Source organism: Pezoporus occidentalis, unplaced genomic scaffold, assembly GCF_034315485.1.
Source record: "Pezoporus occidentalis ecotype Australia unplaced genomic scaffold, CSIRO_AGI_Poc_V1 ctg85, whole genome shotgun sequence".
Taxonomy (NCBI): Eukaryota; Metazoa; Chordata; class Aves; order Psittaciformes; family Psittacidae; genus Pezoporus; species Pezoporus occidentalis.
This window is the reverse complement of record NW_026916212.1, coordinates 294,274-306,352: the sequence shown is the minus strand read 5'-3', so window position 1 is coordinate 306,352 and position 12,079 is coordinate 294,274. Positions and strand designations below refer to the sequence as shown.

Genomic DNA, 12,079 nt, shown 5'->3' with positions numbered 1-12,079 from the left:
GCACTCAGTAGTTTCTTGTCCTAAATTAGTAAATTAGAGAAAATTCAGTCACTGGGGCAAGACTTCAATTTGATATGACAAGAAGACACAAGAGAAGCTCTTAGGTGAAGTATTAGATTAAATTATTTAAATACAAAGTAATTGAGAAATACTGGATATTAATATCATTTTAAGTTACAGGTATGAGCAGGATGCCATTTCTGCCTATAATTTGCGCAATAGATCAGTCACAGGATTAATTAGATGTAAGTAACATTCTGTCTTAAAAATATGTAATGGTTTTTCTTGCTTTCTTTTTAGGAATATCCATTTATTCTTGATGCTTTTCAGAGGGAAGCTATTCTTTGTGTCGATAATAAGCAGTCTGTGTTAGTGTCGGCTCATACATCAGCTGGTAAAACTGTTTGTGCAGAGTAAGTAATTTTCTGTCATGTTCTAATGAGAGAATGGTGTGATGTTTGTCATTTCCTTTTGTTGAACAGTCAATAGCTGTTGTGCCTCAAATTCTTGATACAAGGTTTGGACCATTAGTATTAGACTTGAATTGACTACTCAGATACAAAAATTACTTCTTTCATCTTGTTTGGTGGGTAATGAAGGGCTTAATTCGTGTTTAAGCTTGTCTTCTGTTTTTGAACAATCTGAGTTTGTTGAGATGTTATTATGGAGATTGAAAGGAAAGTTTCTGCTATCCAAATTTGCCTTTGTTTTTCTATCCTGGCTGTAAGGAATTTCTTACGTGTTTGCACTGTCAAAAGCAGTGGTTTGTGTTAACTAGCAACTTTGTGTTTGTCAGACAAGAAATACTTAAAAGATGGTGTACGTTTTTTGTCAGGGATTGGTCTGATAGTGGAGTGGCTTCCTGACCTTAGGTGAAAAGTGAGATGTGCATGTAAATATGTTAGAGCATGGGTTCCAGTAATAATAGTTTGTCATGCAACTCTGCCAGATTTTTAGATTAAGCTAGGTGTGCCCTAATCTCCATAAAAATCAGTTAACTTGTTAATGATTTGTTGCTCTTCAAAGATGCATGCGTACTTAAGGTTGCATTGAAATTGTATGAAGTGATTTGTATTCTTGTACTGTGTTCTGCGTTCTTTTTTTTTTTTTTTAATTTTTAAAATTTTTTTTTAAAGGAAAAGATTAGATGAAAATAATATGGTATGAATGACTTCCTGACAACTTCATAATATACAATGTTTAAATACAGGTATGCAATTGCCCTGGCTTTGAGGGAGAAACAGCGTGTAATATTTACAAGCCCAATTAAAGCTTTGAGTAATCAGAAGTACCGTGAGATGTATGAAGAATTTCAGGATGTTGGTTTGATGACTGGGGATGTCACCATTAATCCTACAGCTTCTTGTCTGGTAATGACAACTGAGGTAAGACCAGACATTAATTCTTGATCTGTCAATGATAATTTTCATTATGCCTCCCTTTAATGTTTTAACTTCTGTTTTTTGAAAAAGTTAGGTAAATATCTGTAAATTCATGCTTTTGGACTGTCTGTCAAGAACTTTCATTCTCACATGGAGAAAGACAGAACTTAATTTCCTGAATGCTCAAGACAGTGAGTTTTCTTTGGATAAATGTGTAGTAGTAAAGTCAGTCAGTCAAAGTGAATCCTATAGGGTCAGTATTTCGTTTTTGGGAAATAATAGGATGAGAGGAGAATCACTGAATGGTAATTGAGTGTTTCATGCCAGATACTATTACTCCAGGAATATACAGCTTTTCACCTTTGGTAAAAAAGTTCCATTAACACAGTTTTATTGCATTCCTGTTGCAGAAATCTGTCTAGCCATCAGCTGAAATTTTTCTGTCTTTACCTTAAATGAGTGAACTGTCTTACAGAGAAAACTCTGGTAGGAAAAGATGCGGTGGAGAGACAGAATTACTTGATTTCTGACCAAAGATTTCATGTTAATCACAGAGAGGTCGTCTGTTAGGATGAGGGAAGAAGGTGGCTTGCCAGGCCTGTAACAAATAAGCTGCCACATAGAGGCTGGGAGAAAAATAATGGTTTTTCTTTCAGGTTTCTTCACTGTTCTTGTAGGAAAACTGGCTCATCTGAGACAATGAGATTTGGAATCGACTTGGAAAGCACCTCACAGCCAATCTTAAAATGCTTTTAAGATTTGTGCAAAATAAGATTTCATTTTGCCACGTAAATGTGAACCAGAAATTCAGGCACTTTCTTACTGAAATCTGTGTAATATGACTTATTTCATGTGTTGGATCTCAATTTTTTTTTTTTTTTTTTGCCTTTCCTAGATTTTGAGAAGCATGCTCTACAGAGGTTCTGAGGTTATGCGGGAAGTTGCATGGGTTATTTTTGATGAAATCCACTACATGAGAGATTCGGGTATCCTATATGTACTTTCTTTTCCTCAGGAAGTTTGATGTTTGTTTTTTTTTCTTTCCCAAGAACATTTTTTTTTTTTAATGAATTAAATCTTTATTATCTCTCTCTCTCTTAAAGTAACTCATCTTTGTACATATATCACTCAGAATTTGTTTTGTATTGAATGTGTGTCAGACAGCTATTGTGTATCATTGTCTGCATTTTCTTTGCCAAGGCAAAAGCCACTTCAAGGGCACTTGTGTAGGGGAAGCTGATTTTAGTTTTCATTTTATTTTTTCTTTTAGCATGCTGTTCTTTGGTTTCAGAAGTGAAAAAAAACCAGCCTTTAATCATATACATTTCCCATGTGACTTTTCCATTTTCAGAACGTGGTGTGGTTTGGGAAGAGACCATTATTTTGCTTCCTGACAATGTTCATTATGTCTTCCTTTCTGCAACTATTCCAAATGCTCGTCAGTTTGCTGAATGGATCTGCCACCTTCACAAACAGGTAATGTTTCTGATGTGCTATATGTCCATCCTTGTTGTCTTGTAACGTAATACTGTATCTTTGATGTGAACTCAACCTTTGAGCATCTTTTCAGTCATCTTACAGCTTATAAATGATGATATTGATCACTTTTGGCTTCTCTGGTTGTACTTACAGTTTTTGCAGCTATACTGGCTGTTCGTTCTGCATAGTACCATTACAGCTGTTTCTTTAGATTTTATTTTCCACACTTTATTTAGACACTAGCTTAATTTCAGCAAACATTCTAAATTAAGAAACATGATGAACATACTCGGAGGGCTGACAGACAAGAGGTTATTTGGAGAAATTGTTTGAAAAGCTCTGTAAAAAGGCCATGTGGAAATAAAAAGTGAATAATAAATCCTTAGGAAGTACTATGTATGCATGCAGGCAAAGTAAGAAAAGAGGAATATAAGAAATCTATCCTGTTCTGTAACTATTAGGTTTATCTTACTCTTATTTTTTTAAGAGATGCTTTTGCAGCAAAGAAGATGGGAATCAGAATTAGGGAAGTTAATATCTGTAAGAGGTTGATCAGATTTTAAAAATACCCCTGAGATTGCTTATTACGTTGTTTGTAATGAAAGGGGTGTAGTATAAGGGACTTTGAAGAACACTGTACTGGGATTTACTTTTTTTTTTAAAGGAGAAGCAACCTTTCTCCATGCATGGAAACCTTAAATGTTTTTAAGTCTACTGTGTGCCTTTTTTTAGGTGGTGTAAGAAATATTGTAGGGTTTTTCTTACAAAACAGAAGTTTGCAGCTTTTCCTTTGGTTTTAAAAGGTGTTAGGATTTTTAGTGTGTAATAATGCAGAAAGATATGGTACCTGTCCTTACTTTTTGTGTTCATGAGAAAGAATTTTTTTAATTTTTTTTTTTTGTTAAGCCAGCTTGTGTTCTAAAGAAAATGCAAACATTTTCTTAAGCAACATCCATATTCAGGAAAGAAAATCTCTTGACTTCTATAAGTCTGATTTGTTACCTTTTAGAAAGATGTGTTTTAATAGAGACGTACTGAATTTTCCATCAAGCAAGTATTTTTATGATGCAATTAGAAACATTTACATGTATGCTGTTCTTTCTTTATAGCCTTGCCATGTGATTTACACAGACTATCGACCCACTCCACTGCAACATTATATATTCCCAGCAGGAGGAGATGGGCTCCATCTGGTGGTTGATGAAAACGTAAGGAATGTTCAGTTTGTTTGAAAGGTCTTTTTTGTTGTGTATCAGTCATGAGCTTGATCTCCTGCAAAATTTGGATTGGCTATACAAAGGATGTTTGTATTAAAATGAAGTACGCAAGGGTAACAGTGATTTCTGAATTGCTGTTAAGATTTTTTTCAGTCTTATAGAAGAGGTAGGTTTTGTTATCCTAATGTCATATAGTCAGCTGAGTAATAACTTTGCTCGGATGTCTTAAGTGTCATCAGTCTTGCTTTGTTTTCTAAAGTGCATGCTGCTTTCTGTAAATCTGCAAAGTATCTGATGCGTCTTTTACTGTTTCACACAAGGAAATGTAGCGTTCAAATTGTACTTTGGTTGAGGGTGTAAAATATTCATGTGTCTTTAGGCAGTTTTGAAGTAGTGATTTGTTTAAAATTCACTGTTGGCTTGCACAGCAGTAGCTAATGCCATAAACAGTAGTACTGCATTTGAAGCTAGATCTTCTAGGCAGTGTAGTTTCATTTAGGCTTTCCTAAAAGTTAGTTTTGGTATTGTGTCGTTCAGCACGTGTAGCATGGTTAATGGTGTGATGGATAGAACAATGGCCAATAACTTCAGAGACACCACTAGTTCTGAGCTGTGACACTGACCCAGTAAACTCACTTGTTGGCTTATGCTTTGTTTTTGTTCTGCCTGTAAATGTGGGGTAATGGTACTGGCTACAAATGGTTCAAAGCACTAAGTATTTTTAAGTGGGCTGTGTTAGGAGCTAGTTGCTTACAAAGGTTGTGTTTTGTATCTAGGGAGATTTCAGAGAAGATAATTTTAATACAGCTATGCAAGTGCTTAGAGATGCAGGAGACTTAGCAAAAGGAGACCAGAAAGGCAGGAAAGGAGGAACAAAAGGTGAGTTTGAATTCAATTCTAAAGCAACTTTTTGTATAATGCCACAAAATTTTAGGCAAGCTGTGCTTGTGTTTCAGTTATTGCATAAGATACTTTTTTGATAAAATTACATTTTAATTAATCCAATCTTTCTGCAGGTCCTTCAAATGTTTTTAAGATTGTAAAGATGATCACGGAAAGAAATTTCCAACCAGTGATTATTTTCAGCTTCAGTAAGAAAGACTGTGAAGCCTATGCACTTCAGATGACAAAGTTAGATTTTAATACAGGTACAAATAAATAAAATACAGCTTTATTTACAGTTGTAGTTTAATGTGAAATGTTACTCTGGTTAGATATTTCTATTTCCTTTGGAACTTTTTTTGTAAAAACAAGTGAAAAATACGTATTACTTTTTCACTTACCATGCTGGTACATAAGTCTGTTTTTAGTAGGAAACTGTTAGTGCACAGAGTACTTAATCATTCCTCTATTTTAAACTTTCTTTCTTTCTTCAAAATCCTGTTCACTGTAATAATACAAGAGTTCCTAAAAAATTCTGTCTACAATGGGAGAAAACTGATCATAACAAATGTATCTCCAAAAAAATTCATTTATGTCCATTAAAAAAATAAGTATCCTCTCAAAGTCAGAACAACTATATAATGAACCGCAACACTTCCTTCTCAACTATTCAGTCCAGTTTTCTTTCTTTCCTTCTTTCCTCCCCTTTCTCCTCAAAACAAAACCTGAAAGGTAGACAACATTTTGGATTAAGACCAAGCTTGGAAAATAAAAAAGTTCATCTCTTCTTGGAAATGTTAGGAGTTGTAACAAAAATAAGGAATTTGTTGTGAATTGATGTATCGTTTCATGTTTGTGAACTGTTCATGCTTGCCTACTTGCTCCAGTCTTTACACCTTCAGGTTCAGTGTTGCAACTGTTTCTGTCAGAACATGTACAGATAGGCACAAGTGCAGAGATGCATTTTTCTGTATTTTCTTCTCTTGTATCTCTGAATTCTTGATATTTTTACCTTTTCAGTAGAAAGGGGATGTAAACTTTTAGGATTAACAGAGAAAAGGGAAAGCTTCTGTGTTCATGCAGACAGGGGCTAGTAGGTAGAAGAGGAACAGGGGGAGGTTAATTGAATAGACACAGTACTTAAAACTGAGAAATCCCAAGCTTGGAAATAACTGAAGTTAGTATTATTCTGCCAGGTTTGTTCTATTTTCCTTTCCCCTGAGCATCCACTTCTGGTTACTGCTAGGCTTCTTCAGCCTTACATTTAAGTCTTGATCGTCTCACCCAGTCTGGGTGGTTCACAGTCTTCCATAGTATTTTTATTGTGAAGTTTTGTTAATATTAGAATGTGGTAAAGCTTTTTTTTTTTTACATATGGTATAAACCTTCTAGATCTTGTAATAATTTACAAATTGCATTCTTAGATGAAGAAAAAAAGATGGTTGAAGAAGTGTTCAATAATGCGATTGATTGTCTATCAGATGAAGACAAAAAGCTTCCTCAGGTCAGTGGAGATAGGATAGGGGTAGCTGCTGCTCTCCTGTTTCTGCAGCTTTTGAGGCTGTGGGGTTTTCGTAGCGGGTACAGAAATCATAAACTGAATATTGTCATTCATCTCTCCAGGTTGTAATAACTCTTACACTGCTCCTTGACATTGTGAAATGGGATTCAGTGATTAGGATTCCCGTTGTAATGGCAGCAAATGGCATATGCCAGAATTAAGTGCGGAGCTCCTACACTGTGCTTGTTTTGTTTTGGGTGGTTTTTTTTTTTTTTCTAATTATGTTTTTAAGTCAACAGGTGTATCTGAGTTAAAGCTGTCTGGGAATAGATCAAATAAGAGTGCAGTATGCACTTGATCAGGTATTAACTGCTGAACCTTTTAAAAAGTTGAACTGATGAAATTGTATTCTGATTTGTTGCATAGATGACTGTGTTTACAGTGGAAAAAATACAAATTTCTGAATGGACAGAATATTACAGGTTTTGATATTTTTGTAGCATATACTAAAGCTGTAATTTCATTCTCCTCCCCTCTTTATTTATTTGTGTCCATCAGTTTTTAATGCAGTGAGCTTTATTGTGAGCACGGCAATTTCTCCTTGAGAAAAAAAAACATTTAAGTTTTGGCCATACGTGCTTGCTTCAGATTCCACATACCTATTTTGTTTGTCAATTTGGGATAGTAGGAATCCAATATTTAATGTGCGCTGAGTTGTTACGTTTTTTTTTGTAAGCTTACAACAGTGGCATTATTTCCAATAATATCCAGTATTTATCCAACGTTGTATCCAATATTGGATATTGTATTGAATAATATCCAGTCATTATTATCCAATAATATCTAGTAATCTCTGGACAATGATATCTCAAAAGCATCTTCTCAGAATTAGGTTTTGGATGGTAACCAAGTGTTAATAGATTGTTAATGAGAATCTTCATTTTCAAAGAGAAAACCAAAGACAAACCTAATTTCATGTAAGTATTTGTTTGAAGTATAATGTTTTTAATGAGATTAATTCAGTCATTTACAACTTGAGTTTCCTTGTATGGCTGTCACAGGTGCTGACTTCACTGTTTTACAGCACATTTCAATAAGTGAAATCACTGGAACTAAAACTGAAAAGAAATACCTCATGCTTACAAGATCACTGTTTCCGAAAATGACTCTAAATGAGGCTTTGGGTTTAGTGGTGTCTTTTTTTTGTTTGGTTTTTTTTTTTCTTTGTTGTTTGTTTTTTTTTTGTGTGTTTTTTGTTTTTTTTTGTTGTTGTTGTTGTTTGGTTTTTTTTTTTGTTGTTTTGGTTTGTTTGGTTTTTTTAGTAGATGCAAATTTAGGTGCTACCTGCATGTATAAGTTAGGGCACAGCTTCACAGTTTGCCTAACCCAATTTAAGACTAGTCTGCTGAAAAGCTTGGGCTCTGGCTTTACCCTTTGTATCATTCCTAGTTCTATCTGGAAAATAATATTGAAGGGATATCTGTTGCACTTAAAATCAGGAAATAGTGCATCATGTGAACACTGAGGGCAATCTTGAGATTTTTCATACAGGTTTTAGTTTTTAGTAACAAATACTAACATTTTACTTGTCTTTCTTTGTTTCTTGACAGGTTGAACATGTACTTCCACTTCTGAAGCGAGGAATTGGTATCCATCATGGTGGTCTGCTTCCTATCTTAAAAGAAACCATAGAAATTCTTTTCTCTGAGGGCCTAATAAAGGTATACATTTCGTGTCCATGTTTAGTTTTTTCTCTGTTGTAAATACACAGTTGGTAATGCTAATAAAAAACTCCCAAGAAGTATGTCTTAGCTGAGCATGTATGCTGGTATTATAATGGAGATCTGTCTTCATCTTTGAAAAAAAAAATTCTTGAAGCTATTTGTTTGTTTGTTTTTCTCTTTCTGAGGAAAAGCTTGTAGTCTTTAATACTTTGCCTTAAATATCTTATGTTAGTACAAAATTACAATTCTAGTTTTAAGTGTTCCAGATTTTATTCTAAACTATTTAAACTTACATTGACTAAATTTAACATTTTTGTCAACTGTTTTAGGGTATATTTTGCTCCTATAAATGATTGTAGACATTTACCAAGATGTTTGTGGGTTGCCTTAAAGGACATGCATTCAGAAAAATCTAATCTTAGATTAAAATTGTGGGGTAATTATCTGCTATTTTTTTTCTTGCAAAAATTGAATGTGGAAATCTACTTTTCAATAATACAGTTTGCACCCCCTTACATGTTCTTTTGGAATCTTTCACATGATTCCATCTTGGTAGTTTTCATGTTTTCCCAGAGGATAGAAGGGAAGGGGTAAAGAATGTTTTTTTGAAATACTAAATGTGCCTCTGTTCTTATGTTGACTCTACAGAAGCAGTAGAATCTGAAGTTTTGTGTTGCTATCTCTGACTGTTTGAATGCTTGCTTAGAAATCTTTGTTTTTGCTTCCTTAACTTTAGTTTGTTTATTTAGGCCTTATTTGCCACAGAGACTTTTGCTATGGGAATTAATATGCCAGCCAGGACTGTGCTATTTACGAGCGCCAGTAAATTTGATGGAAAAGATTTCCGATGGGTAAGTGAAAACCAGTTTCAATAGAATAACCGAGTTGCATTACTAGAATCTAATAAGGATTAAATTTACTCTTGACGTACCCACTTCACTGTAGTAGCAAATATTTTTTTTCTTCCAAAAATCTTTTTGTTCACTAATCCATTTATAATTAGTTTACAAATTCCTAAAGACAAGATTCCTCAGATATGCATGATATGCCCAGCAGCCTTTCATTACATGAGACATTAGTAAAATGTTTTTTGTGCTTATTAAAATGTTGCACCATGTTACAGAAGTCACTATATCTATGGAAGTCACTATATCTACACAAGTCACTATATCTATGGAAGCATTAGTTAACGTAGGCTGCTCACATGCAAATCCATCACTATGAATAATGAATCTTAGTGGTTTTGTAATAATTAGGAGTGGTGAGTTCAATCTGTGAAAAGTTCATGTATTAGATAGCTTTTCTTTGCTAATATTTACGCTTCATGATCACTTAATGTAGAAGTGTAAAAAGCACTTCATATGTTTTTCCTATTTTTCTAATGTTTGTTAATTTTTTCTTTTTGCTGTTTTATCCTAGATATCCTCAGGAGAATACATCCAAATGTCAGGTCGTGCAGGACGCAGAGGCATGGATGACAGAGGAATAGTAATTCTTATGGTGGATGAAAAAATGAGTCCAACAGTTGGCAAGCAGCTCTTGAAGGTAGGAGAGAAGTTAACTTTTTTTTTTATTCTCACCACTAACGTTATTCTCATTTGAATAACGTAATATGTGAAATTACAGACTTAAACAAAAAGCATGTAGAACATGCAGGTAGGAGATGACAACTCATAAAAGGAGTACGGGCTTTCACTGAGTTCTCATTAAAGCAAGAGTTTCTGCTGTGAAACAAAGTTGGAAAACTAGTGTCATCCTTCTCTGTATAAAAGGGGTCAGGAGAGGTAGAGTTACATCCTACTTTCTAGTGATATCACTACTCGTACTATTAGTATTCTGGGTTTTTTTTTCTTGCTCACCATAATTCAAGGACATTGCTGAACTAGAAAAGGTTTGCTAAGCTTTCACAAGAGTTGCTGAAGGCTTTGTTCCATGGTGGAATAAAACTTTGTTAATGGTCTTTTCAGTGTAACAGACAAATCAGACGAAGTAATACAAAAATGAGGTATACATGATCAGTAAGAAAAGTGACATGGCTGTCCAAGCTAGAATGAGATATGGAGAAATAGATAGTGCTTGTAGGAAACTTTGAGGTTTGGAAAAAAACACCCTTGTGGTTAAGATGGGTACTAGATTATAGGGCTTCCCCAAACTGTAATGGAAGGTGTTACAGATTACTACAGTAATACCTGCTGCTTTTATAATTTGAATGTGAAACAGTGCACACATTACAGTTCTGTTTAAATTCCATGGGAAAAATAACCATAATGAAGCATAATATTCTGGTGTGAGTGTTACCTATCTTAGGCTGCTCATGTTAATTGTACACACATGTTAAAATTTAAAACTTGGTGAGTTACTCTGCACATTATTCAGGAGCTTGAGAACTGCTGAATTGAAGTTCAGTAGTTTGAAAATTATAGAACTCAAATCTGCATGAATTAAGATTAAAAAAAAAGAGTAGATCACTTACATTTATTTGATACAATTTTTTTGCCTAGGTGTTAAGGAAATAAAAAAGAATATTTCCTGTATTGTAACTTTAAGCCCTTTTGTTTTTTTTTAATAAGAAAACAAGGGAAAAACAATGCCAACTTTTGTTCTTTCTGTGTTCTCTCTTGATTCTTATCCGCTGATCTGAATAAATTCATGTATTTCATTAATTTTTTACACTACTTCACTTGCAAGGAAGGACTAAATGTAAGTTTTCTTTAAAAAAATATCAGAAGGGGCTTTAATGAAGGTATTAATGGTTCTGTGGCTTCTGTAACTATTCAGCCAGTTGCTAGAAGACTGTAAAAGTACTCTTGTGAGATGTGCAGTACAACGTAAAAAATATTTTTTATTTTCCTTTTAAAATACAAAGCACTTAGAGGAAATTTTGTGTCAAAACAGGCCAAGAATGTATATAGGCTAAGATTTCTTCAGTATTTACATTTTTTATTCGTTAAGTGTGTCTGTATTAGGTTTTACTTGCTAACTGACGGTATTGTCTCTAGTAAGATGAGTATCATGTCTTGCAGTGGTATTTTGCTGTCACATCATATATTGTGGCTTTGCTCCAAGATAAGCTAAAGATTTGTAGGGTAAACTTCAGGAGAAATAAATTGACCATATTGACAATGATGGAACATTTACGTAAGACATTTTTATCATAGCTCTTCAACCCTAATGCATGTCTGATCCAAGCCATTTACTGAAAACCAGAGCAGAACTTCTAGAAATAATGTTACCAGCTGCCTAATGCTCTGATCAGTGAAGTGAGAGCTTTGAGTATTCTTCCGTAGCAGCAGTATTGCTGCAGCTGTGCTCTTTGGCTGTGGCACTTCATTGCGACATTTGTGTACAGTACTTCAAACATAAATTCAGAGTTCAGGTCTTAGATGGAGTTCTTAGGAAGGATATTTATAAATATTTCCTAAATTCAGTAATGTACATTTGTCTTCTGCAGTGTAACTAGGATTCATTTATCCTTAGCATTTATTTGACCGCCAAATATTTTGTAAACTGGTGCCTTACACACATCTATAAAACTAAATGCTTACAATACTGTTGGTTAACTTTCTGAAGACAGTAATACTAAGAAATACTTGATGGGTTTTTTGGGGGGTTTGGTTTTTGGGTTGGTTTTTTGGGGGGGTTTGTTTCTTTAGCTACATTTTGTTAGATTAGATAGGAAATGAAAAGCTTCTCCTTGATGCTAGGTGGCCTTTGAAACCAGAGCATCTCTGTAGCTGGAATTTGGTCATGTTACAAGCATGTATTCCTACAGAGACAACTGAGTTACGGAACAGTGGTAATCTGTTATGTCTCTGAAAGACAAACATCTTAAGCTAATTATGTTATGGAAATAAATGATTGCATAATGAAAGAAAATGTGCTAATGTAAGTAGG

At 34.3% G+C, this 12,079-nt stretch overlaps 1 protein-coding gene across 6 annotated transcripts in view; it reads left to right on the top strand.

Annotated features, from left to right (window-relative positions):
* The window catches only part of MTREX (Mtr4 exosome RNA helicase), a 45,414-nt gene that overhangs the window by 4,954 nt on the left and 28,381 nt on the right, over positions 1-12,079 (top strand). For all 6 annotated transcript variants that reach the window (XR_009961888.1, XM_062604302.1, XM_062604299.1 and 3 more), the window contains exons 5-15: positions 301-413; positions 1,211-1,385; positions 2,278-2,368; positions 2,734-2,858; positions 3,971-4,069; positions 4,855-4,957; positions 5,095-5,226; positions 6,385-6,464; positions 8,072-8,182; positions 8,935-9,036; positions 9,605-9,730. Coding sequence is in view for 5 of the 6 variants with exons in the window: in XM_062604302.1 (XP_062460286.1) it covers positions 301-413; positions 1,211-1,385; positions 2,278-2,368; positions 2,734-2,858; positions 3,971-4,069; positions 4,855-4,957; positions 5,095-5,226; positions 6,385-6,464; positions 8,072-8,182; positions 8,935-9,036; positions 9,605-9,730 (1,257 nt within the window). In the remaining variant the exon portion in view is untranslated. The remainder of the gene's footprint in view (positions 1-300; positions 414-1,210; positions 1,386-2,277; positions 2,369-2,733; positions 2,859-3,970; positions 4,070-4,854; positions 4,958-5,094; positions 5,227-6,384; positions 6,465-8,071; positions 8,183-8,934; positions 9,037-9,604; positions 9,731-12,079) is intronic.